The 14,145-nt window shown below is 53.6% G+C and overlaps 3 protein-coding genes across 3 annotated transcripts; 2 read left to right on the top strand and 1 right to left on the bottom strand.

Moving 5' to 3' along the window:
* Positions 1 to 2,996: 2,996 nt before the first annotated feature.
* Positions 2,997 to 5,172, bottom strand: B0H65DRAFT_177686 (uncharacterized protein). Its single transcript, XM_062821471.1, has 4 exons — positions 4,741 to 5,172; positions 4,271 to 4,646; positions 3,971 to 4,184; positions 2,997 to 3,802 (listed from the first exon to the last, which is right to left on the bottom strand). Exons 1-4 carry the CDS (start codon positions 4,945 to 4,947, stop codon positions 3,109 to 3,111), a joined length of 1,491 nt encoding a protein of 496 aa, XP_062683605.1. The 5' UTR covers positions 4,948 to 5,172; the 3' UTR covers positions 2,997 to 3,108.
* Positions 5,173 to 6,980: 1,808 nt separating this feature from the next.
* On the top strand, positions 6,981 to 8,928 carry B0H65DRAFT_177608 (S-adenosyl-L-methionine-dependent methyltransferase). The gene is made up of 3 exons (XM_062821469.1): positions 6,981 to 7,762; positions 7,855 to 8,342; positions 8,416 to 8,928. The coding sequence occupies exons 1-3, from the start codon at positions 7,206 to 7,208 to the stop codon at positions 8,823 to 8,825; spliced, it is 1,455 nt and encodes a 484-aa protein (XP_062683604.1). The 5' UTR covers positions 6,981 to 7,205; the 3' UTR covers positions 8,826 to 8,928.
* A 1,062-nt stretch (positions 8,929 to 9,990) lies between these two features.
* Positions 9,991 to 14,022, top strand: B0H65DRAFT_177570 (ankyrin repeat-containing domain protein). The gene has a single exon (XM_062821467.1). It carries the CDS (start codon positions 10,391 to 10,393, stop codon positions 13,769 to 13,771), a length of 3,381 nt encoding a protein of 1,126 aa, XP_062683603.1. The 5' UTR covers positions 9,991 to 10,390; the 3' UTR covers positions 13,772 to 14,022.
* The last annotated feature ends 123 nt before the right edge of the window (positions 14,023 to 14,145 follow it).

The following is a 14,145-nucleotide window of genomic DNA, read 5'->3' as shown; positions in this document are numbered from 1 at the left end:
GTATCCTTGGGGGCGCGCCTCGTGCGGGGAGGACAAAGAAAGCGGCATGCTGCATTCTGGATCAGGCTCAATGTGACGATGCCAGCAACCTCTTTCTGGACAAGTCGGAACCGCACTCAAGTTGGCGACGAGGAAGAACGGCCAAAATCCTCCAGTCATGATGGTTGTTCCCCCACACACCAAGTCTTCCCCAACCTTACTCTAACCTCTTCCGTCCCGTGTCGTTTGTTAAAGGTTTGTGGGGACCCCATGATTTAAAATGGGCCGCCGTTCTGGGGTAGCGTCCTGTACCGAACGCTTGGCATCTCATGGAGGTCTGGGGTAGGAAACTAAGAAGGCTGGCGGCCGAGCCAGCGGATTGGGTGACGGCAGGGAAAGGTGGGTGGGCTTCCCAGTCTTCAAATACCACATACCAAGCCGGGATCGAGGCTATTTGATCCGTTAGCGTCCTTCTGGATTGTTGATCACCACCCTTCTTTTCGAACCCGATCGGACATGCTCCCACATGTTGAAAGATGCGAGCCAATGCTGACATGAAACTGGCGAGGGCCAAGGAGGGGAGTCCGGGGAGCCAAGCCCAAAGATTGGGAATCCCATTTTTAACCTGTCAGCATCTACCTAACATCTTTCGGGGTTCGAGCAAAAATTCATGTGGCAAGAAAGAGCAGAAGGAAGGATCAGCAAAACGCGGTGAGACGGCGGGCCACCAGTCCAGAAGAACTCAACCGATCTGGATCTTTGACAAGAAATGTCTCGGTCCTGGACGTATTGCTTCCAGAGTCGATCGGATTGCGGTTCCACGCAGAAAAGCTTATCTGGTTTGTCTTTGCTCTTGCGGGAAAGTGAGCTGACAGTCTGACAGGCACACATTGCAATGACCTTGGTAAGTGAAATGGGAATCGACTGGCTTATATGACTGCCAAGTCTCGACACTATCCCGAATTCCCCGTTACGTCTATCCAGTCAGACAATTTTGGCCGTTCTGCTACTACACAATACTACCACGCCAACCACGCCGTACTTCGGCATCTTAACCGCCACTAGTGCATGCTCCCCAAATCATCCCCACCCCCATCTTTTTTAACATCTCGTTTCTCCGCGTTTTGTTTACCAACTTCAGACTGGACTGAACTGGACTGCCGGGACCGATGTTGATGGTCTTTGGCTTGGCTTTGTGCCCTTTCTCCGGGACCGAAGGGAAAGATGGGGGAAAAGCTGTGAGAGCTGATGAGTGATGACTGGTGGTTCACTCCGCCAAGAGGCTCAACCGCTCCAACGGTGATTAACTTCCCATCCTTTTTTATGCTTCCTTCCTCACCTGGGAAGATGGATGGGCAACCTAACCAACGGATAATATGGGTTTCATTTGCAACAATGCTATTGCATGCCCGCCCGCCCCAGTCCGGTTCTGCTGATCCAGCCGAGCAAGTCCTTAGCTCGAACCCAGGATTTGAGGACCGGCTGCAAGTCGCGAATTAAGCATGCTGTAGCTCGACCTGAAGACCTTGCAATGATCAATGGCCGGACAAAGTTGAAGTGCTAACTGATTGGATGGGACTGCGGGTTGAGATTATGTTGCACGACAGAAAGCACTAAGTTCGACCTGGCAAGCCCAACAACCCCGGGCTGGATCTCCCATAGTCCCATAGAGGTCGGAGTTCTCTAGAGGTGTGTGTGTACGCTACCTAACCCAGCTGTCGACTTACATGAACATGGTCAAGTAGCCGTGGTGCGAGTTTATCACCAGTCAGCTGTCACTGCACATGGTCACTTCACAGCTTCACAGTCATGATGATCCCATTTCACCACATATTTGCGAATCGAGACCAACAAAACCGCTTTCGCTGTCTTGCGGCTTGCCCCATGTTGGAAAAGAAACCGAAAGGGTCTTGGCCCTTGGCATTATATCACAACAAACTCACCATGTTCGCCTGGGTGAATACCTACTCTACCTATCTCTCGCCTTCGTACGAATCATCCAAACACATCGGGTCTGTTTTGGACCCCATCTCCTCTAATCCATCCACTAGATCATGTTGGTCGTCGTCCAGTTTATCGTTCCAAACCACCTCATGCTGCCTACATGCCAGGCCACCATGTATTGGACAATGAACGGATACTACACAACCCAAACCTCAGTGTAGTACACACATATGAACCCACCCATCACAGTCACGACAGACGGCAGTATAAGGTATGAACTCCAAAAGATCGTAGCAATGAGGTTAAAAGTTCCGTTCCAGCGGTTTGGTTGGGGATATTAACTCGCATGCTTTGTCTGTCAGTCTGTGTCACTGTGACACGAAACCTTGACAAACAACACATACTTTCTTTAATCGATGTCACACCTCTCTCTACCCTATGAAGTTGCGCGGGAAAGGGTAGAAATGTTGCGAGCCAAGAGGAAGCGAAGAAGGATTCACCAACCGGAGACACAATCCGCACTGCAGCTGAGGAGTTGTTGGAGGAGGAAGGACCAAGCAAGTGAATTTCATGAACTGTTGGTTCGAGAAGAAAGACCGGGAGTCAGAAGAATCGCCGGTGAGGGATGGGTGGGTGATGGACACGTGAGTCTTCCTCTACCTGACGAAAACTTCCATGGATGAAGAGCGACACGATGAGAACTGACACCCAAAGGTGTAATACAAGATTTGGCATCAAATGTCCCTGTCACTATCGGTCCAAGTCCCTGTCGAACCTCGGATGTAATGGGCGTTCGAGAATTGTTGCGCAATGCAGACATCTCGCCCACATGAGTAAAAATCAAGCAGTGGTACGTGTACATGAACAAATGAAGCTGAACAAAAGAAACCGTCATTCCTGCTCTAGAGGTATGTTCTTCACCCTCGTCTCCTTCTGTGTCTCCAAATTTTTCTTTCCTCATACCCGTATCCCACTTTGTCGTCCCTGAATGTTTACGTCCTCAAGGGAGCTTTTGTCTTTCCAAATCTCATTTCCCAATGTCATTCCCCCAACTGTTCTCATCCAACTACCCTCGCCACCTTCCCTCCATTTCATCACCCGCTCTTTTCAGAAGCATACGCTGGTTTACAGCTCAAGCCTTGACCTATCCCTTCCACGATGCCCTCGTATCTCTCTCTTTGAGCTTTACCACCTCGCCGTCCTAGCAGGGTAGGCAGGCATATCACTACCACGTCCCTCAACAGTCATCGTAACCTCTTGCGTCCTCATAATCGTTCCCGCAGGAGTGGGCGTGGCACGACCCGGAACACCAGGCCCTCCCCCATTCCCATTCCCATTGCCCTTTCCATGTCCACCCATCACCACCCCCGTCACCGTCCCCGCCGAAGACCGTGAGCATTCAATTCCATTACCCTTTTGCATGGCGTGAACCTGCATCTGTCCCTTGCCATCATGCCCATGCCCATGCCCATGCCCATGCCCTGCCTCCTGTCCGTTTGTCATCAAAATCAAAATACTCTCCTGACTCTCCGAGGCCTTCGCGTTATGACTATACCCATCCTCTCCTCCCACTTCGGTAGCAGAACAAGTATCCGACTCGGCCGGCGCCACGACAGTCCTTAGTAAATCATCGTCTGGGTACGCTACCTTTGATTTCGATCTCAAGGTATTGTTCTTGGACTTGTTGCCACTGCCGGCTTGGAGTTCCACGTCGGTGGACTTGGACAGTTGCTTGTGGGTGTGCCGGCCGTAGGCTCCACTGGACTTGTAGCCGCGTGACTGAGGGGTGCTGCAGAGGGTGCGCCGGCCCATGAGGACGTCGAGGAGCGGTTGGAGGAGGGGGATGCAGGAGGCGATTATTATGGTGCTGCCTTCGATGCTGTGAGGGTGGGAGGAGAGGTTAGTGATATAGACAGGAGGGAGCGGGACGGGGCGGATGGAGGTTGAAGATGGGGACTGCCTGGACGGTCACTGATCGGACCAGAGGGGAAAACGTGGAAGCGGGAGGAAGTGGTTCGAAGGGGTTTCAGATGGAATTGAAGCTTACAGGGACCAGATGACCAGATCAGTGGTATCCCAGGAGAAATCAGTCCCGGCCAGAGAGGGCAGACGAGTGGATTTGTAGATGGAGACGATTGCCGAGACGGACCCGATGCCCAGGGCGAAGCAGAGGGCGATCTTCTTCTTGTTGTTGATCTGCAGTTTGAAGAGGACGATGGTGGGGTAAACGGCGAGGTAAAGATCGGTAAGGCCGGAGAAACCTGTGGGCGGGAAAGGTGAGTTAAACATTGATCTCATCTGCTCTTCCTTCCCACGCCAATGGGAAGGGACGATCGCCATTACTTACATCCAGCAACCATCGAATACCTCACCAACAACCACGGACTCCAGCACTTTGCGTTGGTAATCGAAAAGTCCCATTGCGCCCGCGAAGGCGTGCACTGGGCAAACAAGATGACGGCGCAGCCAAGGATAGCCACCTGGCAAGTGCCGACCAGCACCCAGAGGAAAACACGGTGCCACCGGCTCGGGTTCAGTAGCCGCGTCAGCAGAGACACGACGGCGAACTTGGGGATGGTGAAGGCGAGAATGCTGGGCGTGAAGCTGAAGAAGGCCCATTTGATCATGTGCTGCTTTTCATCGAGGGTTAAGACGTCGAAGTGCTTGCCGAATCCATAGTGCACGGAGGCAATGGTCATGCCGACGCAGATCCATGCACATGCCTAGAGGTAGCAGGTGGGAGTGGTTAGCATTTGATGATGATGATGATGATTACTGACTGGCTGGCAGATGTTGGGGAAAAAGAGAGAGACTCACTGCTCCGAGGAGGATCAAACAATCATCCACCTCTAGCTTCCCCAGTATCCTCGTCCGCACAAAGAGACGAGCAAACACAAAGACGGTGCTGACGGCAACGATGGTGGTGATGATGGCGATGGCCTCTGGGCCCTTGTTGGCCTGGATGTACGCCTCAGACAGCCCTTGGTTTCCAGAGGCTGGCGGAGCTGATGCTGGGTCAGCCATGGCTGCACTGAGTACTGACTGGCTGTCTGTGTGTCAAGATGGTATTCGTCCTGTGGAAGTAAGACATTCTTATGTCATGCCACTTCCATCATGACATGACATTGATGGCTTCCACAAAAACGTCTTGGAAGTGCATGAGATGCCTGCATGAAGAGGCTTTTTGGAAGAAAGGCGTCCATGTGGCGTTTATTCGCCATTGTCAACTCTCATGCAATGATTTGATACAGATCAAATATCCAGCTTGCTTCTTCTGTTGTTGGTTGTCTCATGAAAATACCTTCTAGTCTGGATCTTTCGAGGATTCTCTTGCGAGGGTTGCGAGGATTGGATTCGGAACGAGGTTGGAGAGATTCAGCTTGTAACCTTAAACCCTTCTCACCATCAACCTGTAACCAACAATAGGTGTTGAGCCCCTGGCACCCGCAGGTGATTGAATGAAGACAAGGAGGCATGGAGGCGAGTCTGCGTGCAGTGGTGTCATCAAAAGCAACTCCGGCCCCCTTCCTACTCGCAGAACCAGAAACCGACAAACTCTGGGTCGATCTTACTTCTTCCAAATCACAATGCTACCTCGGTTCGACAACCCGTGCCTCTCTCCAACCGTCTGGAACCGATACCTTCCAGGTTCCTTGGTGCCCTGCTGAAGGGGTAAAGTCGAAATGCATATCAGGGCATCGCCGGGGACACGAGTACGATATAACCTTGACACGATGTCGTTGCTTTTCGAACCTCATCGGCATGAAAGACCACGTTCCGCGAGGTTTGAGACCTGCAGACCTCATGCAGCCCATCTACCGAATCACAACAGTCTTCGAACGGCGTGTTGTGTGAGTGGCTGGAGTCAAAATCCTCCGAAAATGGAAACGATTATAAGTGGTTGAGAGCACAGTCAAGCGAGCCTCCCTCTTGATAAACAATTCTCAGCTCTTATCACCACCCTTTTATCAACCCTAGGTCTGGATTGATTGATGCAATCCCAGGTCCGGATATTCGACACCTCCCAGGTTCACCTCCTTAACAATGGAGAATATTCCGCCGAATTTATTTCCACAGGGTGACCTGATGCCAGCCCTCCATCCGGCAACGATCCGCGGGCCGCGTTACATCATGGATTTCCATGACTGCACAATCGAATGTTGAGTGGCATGCAACACCGTTTTGTTTAGTGCCCCAGCCCTCATAAATACACTGTGCGTTAACGACATACCCGTTCGTTCGATTCGTTCCTCCGTGTTGTTGCAATGGGCTCGGGTCCTCGGTTACAATCACCGCGCTACACTTGCCTCATTGTTGACTTTGCGACTCTGTGTAGAAGGGGACCTTCTCCGTCACTGATCATTTGCTGGTTTGCTTTCGTCTCCTGCAGGTTCCTTCCAAGGGCAAGAACGGCCTTGGATTCAGGTTGCTTCGTTCATGCAGCTGAGTTCTAGGTTGCAAGAAACTCTCATCTCGATAAACGTGGTGCTTCTCCGTAGCATCGGTTCTCCTGCGTTTCTTTGAGTTGCGTGGCCGTGGTGTGGTCATCACCCAGTTCCAATTCGAGAAAACTGATGCACACCAGCACGGACATCAGGAACAACCCAAGCCTACGGCATCATGAATGATACCTTTTAATTGTAGACAAAGCATGCAAAGCGACATCCACTCTCTCCAACCCTCCCCCAGCGCCCCAGATCCTCAATCAAACCCGCAAAAAACGTGCTATTCCATGTTCGCCATGAGTTTGCGAACATTGACCCTGAGGGCCTGGTGTTTTCCCACATCCACACAGAAAACGCCATTAATCGCCAGCCATGCAAAAGTCTAGACTCTGCGACATCCGATTATGGAGATTGCTCCCAGTACCCCCCTCGGCTCGGCATGGCAGCCCCGTTTGGGATGGGAGATAGCGATACTGCGGGATGGACATGCCCACATGGCGGGGGTGGCATCCGCGTTATCTGAGGTAGCGTTTGAGTGTGGGCTCGCTACAACATCGACCTCTTGCGTTGCCATCCCCATCCCCATGCAATGGAGACAACATAAAGGTCCGGAGGGATCCAATTGCATGAAGATTGGTGTTCGGAAACCGGCAGCGAGCACCTTCTTATTCTGTTCATGATATATCCCCTTCCACATCCTCCCATCCTGAGAAGAAGGTTGACCTCTGAGCCCTTCCACTTCATCACCAACCATCCCATCCACTCGTTTCTTCCACCTCATTCAGTCACCCAAAGCACACGCAGTTGTCAGTGACACATCACACTACAACCTCCACAATGGCCGTCTCCGTCCAATCCCCCACCCGCGCCCGCACCACCGGTCACCGCACCAGGAAATCCACCTCCTCCGTCTCCGTTGCCCCCGTCTCAGGGCCTCAACCCATCGACTCATCCATCATCCACCAACCCAACGACCTCTCCTCGGTGCCCTCCCTCCTCTCCACCATCCTCACCCAAGGCATCGCGGCCGTCTCGTCCCCCTCCGACGACGCCACCCGGCTCGCCCTCCTCTCCTCCGCCCGCGCCTTGGTGCTGGCCCTCGAGAAGCCGCGCGAGACCATGATCCGCCAGTGCTGGGCTGACACGACTTGCTTCGCTGCCTTGTCCATCGGCGTGGACACGGGCGTGTGGGCGTACCTGGGACAGGACGATCGTCCCAAGACGGTGAGAGAGATTGCGAAGCACACGGGCTTTGAGGAGGCGTATTTGGGACGGTTGTTGATGCATGTAGCTGCCATGGGACATATTGTGGAGGTCGGGAAGGATGAGTATAAGCCGACGAACTTTTGTAAGGCGTTGGGAATTGATAGGTTGGGTGTCGCCTATCCTTTGTTGTGAGTTTCCTCCTCTTCTTCTTCTTCTCCCCTCCCTTTTCCGTTCTGTTGTTGAGAATGAGAGAGAGCATAAATTGACTGACGGGAAACAGCACCGGACCAGGTAACACCGGCGGTGTCTTCCGCTGCATCGCCTCCTTCCCCTCCTACCTCAAATCCACCAACCTCACCACCCCGACCTCCATCACCAACAGCAACACCCAGTTCGCCTTCAACACCACCAAGAACTTCTTCGAGCTGTGCCACGACCCGGCCTACGCGCCCATGGGCGCCCAGTTCAACACGCACATGGGGTCGTACGCGTTCGGCCGGCCCACGTGGGTGGACGAGGACTTTTACCCCGTTGAGGAGCACCTGCTTGAGGGCTTCGATGGTGAAGATGAGACAGCGGTGTTGTTGGTGGATATTGGTGGTAGTATCGGTCATGATTTGCAGAAATTTAGGGATGTGTTCCCGGAGGCGAAGGGAAGACTAGTGCTGCAGGATTTGGAGCCGGTGGTTGCGCAGGTAAAGGAGGGCGAGTTGGCTGAGAGTATTGAGAGGATGGCGTATGACTTTTTGACGGAGCAGCCGGTTAAGGGTGAGTTCTTCTGCTTCCATTCCTTGGTGGACTGTTCGATCGGACAGTGACACTAACGCAAAGATCATCATAGGAGCCCGCGCGTACTACATGCACTCGGTCCTGCACGACTGGCCGGATAAGCAGTGCATTCCCATCCTGGAGAACGTCAAGGCGGCCATGAAGCCGGGGTACTCGCGCTTGTTGATCAACGAGAACGTCATCCCTGACGTGGGCGCGAACTGGGAGAGCACTTCCTTGGATGTCATGATGTCGTGCTTGGTGTCGGCGAAGGAGAGGACAAAGGATGAATGGGTGCAGTTGTTGGAGCGCGATGCTGGGCTCAAGATCACCGGCTTTTACCCGGTTGGGAATGGTGTGGAGAGCATCATTGAGTGTGAGTTGCCAACAGAGGAGAGTGAGCTGCCGAAGGAGGAGAGTGAGTCGTCGACGGAGGAGTGTACCTGCGGTGCACCTGTTATAACCGTAGCAGGCGTGCTTTGACATCCGCCGTTGTTTGGCCCACTTGACCCACCAAGACCGTCGGGTGCCGTGTCCGATTCCGGTCTCCACGTACGGAATTGTGGGGCCGATCGCCCGGCGATTACGGGAGTGGTGCCACGCGTTGCGCTTCTCTTGTAGAAGACTGAATGACACCGTGACGCTTCTTTCCAGTGTGCCTTGGGCCGGCATCCCGTCAATCACTTATACTAGAGTTCAGTCCGCCACCAGCCAAGTCGTTGGCACTCCGGCTCGATTATGCCTGCCCAATCTCCGCTTTCAGTGTTCTTGATACTGCAACGGCCAGCCAAATCTCCATTCCTGTCACTCTTTTTCTTTGCTGTTGGCAAACCCGGTTCATTGATGGCCTTATGGCTTCCAAAAATTGGGGTCAATGGCTTCGTGAGTAAGTGGTAACCCAGCTTTCTCCCACGCGGTACGCTACCTTTTCTTTTTTTTTCACTGGGCGCATGGATTTTGTTTGCTTCGTTGTTCATTGCTCATAGTTGTCCAAGCAAGAGCCTTCCAGAAGCCTGGGAATCCTCGACCTTGTTTGGCTTTTTGAAGCTATTCTCAGTTCACCCCCTGACATTGACTGGTCGGGCTGTGGTTGAACAACACCAAGATGAGGTAGCCGGCATACGTATACTGTGGTATGACTATACGCCGCTCAAGGTGGTGGATGGGTTCGAGACTTTGAGTAAGGCGTCTTGACTTGATGCTTTTGTCCCTTGTCCTGGAGCCGGTATCTCGTCGTCGTGTCCATGGCAAACGTGCTTATTCTGTGTGTGTTTTGTTCGTTGCTGTTGACCGTAAGGGAATGAAGCATTTCTCCAATGAAATTCTGGGGGAATTCAGAAGTGGTGATGCAAATTTGAGAATGCGAAGAGCGTGGTGAGATGTTGCTTTTTCCGAGTGTCCAATGTGAGTTTCTGTTTGTGTTTTGATTGAAACCCAAATGATGACGTCTGGAGATACAGTGGGGAGTTGTTTACAGCGGCTCTCGGTGGACCGCTGTACTAACAGCAACGCTAGTATTTTTGGAGGGGATGAGTTATCGTGATAAGATAAGCGAGACACACCCTGATTCAGCACGTGAGCTCGCACAGCTGTTCGAGTTTAGCGTGTCCTTGGACCCCGCGTCGCGTTAACTTTACCTCTACACAATCCTAAAACTCCCAAAGTCAGTCAATTGTATCTCACCACCTTGTGACTTGTACCGATCCGATGCTCATTTCTGCCCATTCCTGCATCGGTTATCAGTTCTGCTTGGACCATCATTACGCCATTTGACGGGCCACTCCGGACCGCCCTTGCGCCCGCCGGCAGTTGAGGTTCAGCCAAGGTACTTACTTGCATCCACGCACTGCTTCCGTTCCGTGGTACAGCTGCATACCTGACTTACACGGACACTGCCCACAGCACCGTATACTTAGTCATTTTCGATCCATTTGCTCGACCATCTTCTCGATTTTTCCCCTACTCCTTCGGAAGAGTACACCTCGTCCTCTTCGCCTCGACATCACATCCTACCTCCGAACACATAACCCCCCCGAAACTCGACAGCCATGGCACCACCGCGACTGCCTGATCTGCCGACCGAGCTGATCTACCTCATCGCCGCCCATCTCCCCAAACCATGCGATCTCTCGGCGCTGGCCCGCACAAACCAACGGCTCTACTGCATCATTAACAACATCCTCTACACCGGAGCAGTCAAGCCCGGCAGCGACCCTCAACCCCTTCTCTGGGCTACCCGACATGGAGTCCCATCTACCGTGGACAAGGCCATTTGCGCCGGCGCCAAACCAGACTACCTCTTCGAGTTCGTTCTCTCCCGCAAGGCCTGGGAACTCGTCTGTATCCTCGAACGCGCCGCCGCCCCCAACCAGAACTCCGACTTTGACGATTGGAACTGGTCCTCTTCCTCCAACACCACCTACGCCAACCCTCAAACCCCGGAGCTCTACCGCGACCTTCACGATATAATAGGTACCATGCGCGCCCCGTGGGATCACCGCCCCAACCCGCCGCCCAACGTATACTCGAACGCCCTTCTCGACCTGTTCGAGAGCGAACACCCCGAAAATGCCCAAGATCACCATGGTTCCGACACTGAACCCCTTTCGGAGCCTGATGGTCCCTTGCCCTTTCCCCCTCCACCCGGAGGAGGCTATGTTGGCGCTTTTCTGGGTAACCTGTTTCAAGCCGTTCACAACCACAACCACAACCCGTTCAATGACGATGACGATGAAGACGACGAAGAGGATGACGATGACCTCATGGATGAAGACAGCGAGGTGGAGGAGTGGGTACACAATATACGCTCAAGGGGAATCACACGCCGTTGTGCCCCCATTCACATAGCTGCCAAAGAGGGCCATAACGCCGTCATCGAAAAGCTGCTGGAGCACGGTGCCAACATCCATCTCGAGGCAGAGTGGTACTGCTCCTGCCGGCCGCCCCTCTCGCTGTGGGAGACGCGCGAACTCGAGGCTGCCGGCACACTGCGCGAGAATCTGGAAGCTTCATACTGGCCTGCCATCCACCTAGCCATGTGTTTTTCCCGCTTCGACACTGCCAAGTTTCTTATTGAGCGCGGTGCCCTTAACAATATCCCCAAGGGTCATCTGGGTTTTACCGTCCTCCACCAGGCTGCTTCCATAGGAAACCTGGAAATGCTCAAGTACATTGTCGAAGCAGGCAAGGCCACCTGGCCCACGGTCGATGTCGAAGACGACATGGGGCTGACGCCTCTGTACTTTGCCTGTGCCAAGGGTCATTGGGACACCGTCGTCCCCTACCTGATTGAGAAGGGCGCCAACATAGACAAGGAGTTCGAGGTGGACCTGTGGGAATTTAAGGCCAAGACGACACTTCTCGGCGAAGCCTGCTACCTCGGCCATTACGATCGCGCCTTGAAGCTCATCGATCTGGGCGCACATGTCAAGCAGCAACTCGAGTTTAACCAGCTAACATTTGGCAGACGGCACCGTCTGGACGAAGCGGGTGACGAGGATGAGGAAGCTGGCGATGGCATCAAGAGGATCCCGCTTCTCCACGTATGCTGCACCTCCCCTCGACCAAAGGAGGATGATGGTTACTACTCGACCCCGTCACGGTCGACAGGCCTAAGACTGGCTAGAAACGAGGAGCCGACAGCCTTGGAACGCGTAGCCCTGATAGTCAAACTTCTGGCTGCTGGCACGCCTATTGACCAAACCTGGGACGACGGCAACGGAGAGACGCCTTTGTTCATGGCTGCGCAGTTTCACGTCACCTCAGCAGTCAGAGCTTTGTTGAAAGCTGGTGCGAATCCCCTTGTCCATGACAAAAATGGTCGAAATGCCTTGATGGCCGCACTTTATCACCCACTTGGTGAGGAGCCCTGGACCACGTTCGCCGAGTGCTTTCCATCGAGTACCCGTCCAGACAAAGCACCCGAGATTGTGCGCTTGCTTCTGGAGGCTGGCGTTCCTGTCAACCATCGGGACTCACAGGGACGTACCGCGTTGCACCTCGTCTTCCGCCCGAGGAGAGCTTACGAACTAGGAGCAGCAACCGACGCCATCTGCAGCATCGTCCGATTGCTGTTTGACGCCGGTATTGACCCATGCATCCGCGATAACGACTACACCCCCGTTATGAAGAACGCACTCAAATGGGATTACGGCCGCGCTGCTGATCTCCTGGTCCAATTCCACGGTCCCACCCTCGGCTCGCATTTGAGCCCCAGGGAGTTCCGGAAATACTATTTGATGATAGCCGAGGCCACCTCTCCCAGGCTCTACGCCACTTATGGAGCTCCTGAATCAGCCTCTTCATATGATTTGCTTCTCGATATCGACAGCTCTCATCACCTCACCTCCGACAAGACCCTTTTATTCGACCTGATCAAGAAAGGCTCTGACAACGGTGAATGCTTCACGGCAGCCGAAAAGCTTGCCAAGCGTGGCCTTCATCGCATGGACCTGACCCTCGACGAAAAGGTAAGATTGATGAAGAAAAGTGTTGACCATGACCTGCACAAGCTGCTGATAGAGGCTGTCAACGTCACCGTCCACGCCGTCGAGCCGTCCATCCTTCGGGACAAGGCCGTGCTCGAAGAAGCCCTGCTGCACATCCTCCGCCATCCCAGACGGCTACACTTTTCTGAACCGATGATCGCTCATCTAATCAACGCCGGCGCCGACCTCCACCGACCATGCCCTTACCAACTGGAAAAGAAAGAATCCGATACCACCACCACTTCCACTACCTACATGCCACCCCTCTACACCGCCATCCGCTACGGCCACGTCAAGGCCGTCAAGTACATGCTCTCCAAGCAGCCCATCCGCGGCAACCCCCACGCCCCGCTCAACCCCTACCTCCACCAGGCCGTCAACCTCGACCCGGCCATCAAGGAGAAATGGCCCATCACCAACCAGCAGGACGAGGCCAAGACGCGCAGCGACATGGTACGCGCCCTCGTCGAGGCCGGCGCCGACCCGGCCCTGCTGAACAGAAGCAAGGACACGGCCCTGTCAATGCTGCTCAAGGGCCTGGCCGCCGACCCAGATCGCAAAATGCTCAAGAGTCTGTGTCATCTGATCAAGCCGCTTAGTCGGGGGGTCGATATCAATGCGGAGAATAAGGAGGGGAGGAGTGCGGTGGAGTATCTAAAGGAGTTGATGGTTTTGAAGGAGGTGGATGAGAAGGATAAGGAGAGTACGAGTACGAGTACGAGTACGAGTACGAGTACGAGTACTAGTGAGGCGAAGGCCAAGGTGAAGAGGATTAATGAGGGGGTGAAGTTGTTGAAGTCGAGGGTGGAGTTGGTGAAGGATCCGGATGAGGAGAAGGGAGAGGGGAGGATGGTGATTAAGTGGTTGGTGCCCAAGGGGACGGGGAGAAATCCGTTGTGTCCGGTGCCTGCTCCTGCGAGGGAGAGGTATGGTTATATGTAAGGTAGGGAGGGGGTTGTGTGAGCTGGGTTGGGTTGGGTGTAATGGTTTGCGGAGGAGTTTGTTTTTGTTTTGTGCGATGGTATGTATGTATGTATGTATGTATCTTGTTATGTGTGTTCAATATGGTCGGGTATGGTCGGTATATATTGTTGTTATCAGAAGGAGACGGATAAAGCGCATCACATATTTTAGGGCATGATGGGATTTTGTAGAGGTAGCGTTGTGTTTTTCGCGTCGTGGGTCTTTCGTTGCTGACGATGTACATCATAGGAGAATTGAACTGTGGCTGGAAATGGTAGTGTTTCCAGCGGGGACTGAGACTGAGGCAGTGGTGCCCTGACTGATGAGCCTTGGCTGTGTGGCGGAAGGAACTC

Source organism: Neurospora tetraspora (genome assembly GCF_033439725.1).
Source record: "Neurospora tetraspora strain CBS 560.94 chromosome Unknown B0H65scaffold_3, whole genome shotgun sequence".
Taxonomy (NCBI): Eukaryota; Fungi; Ascomycota; class Sordariomycetes; order Sordariales; family Sordariaceae; genus Neurospora; species Neurospora tetraspora.
Note: the sequence above shows the minus strand (reverse complement) of the source record. Positions and strands in the feature narration are given on the sequence as shown.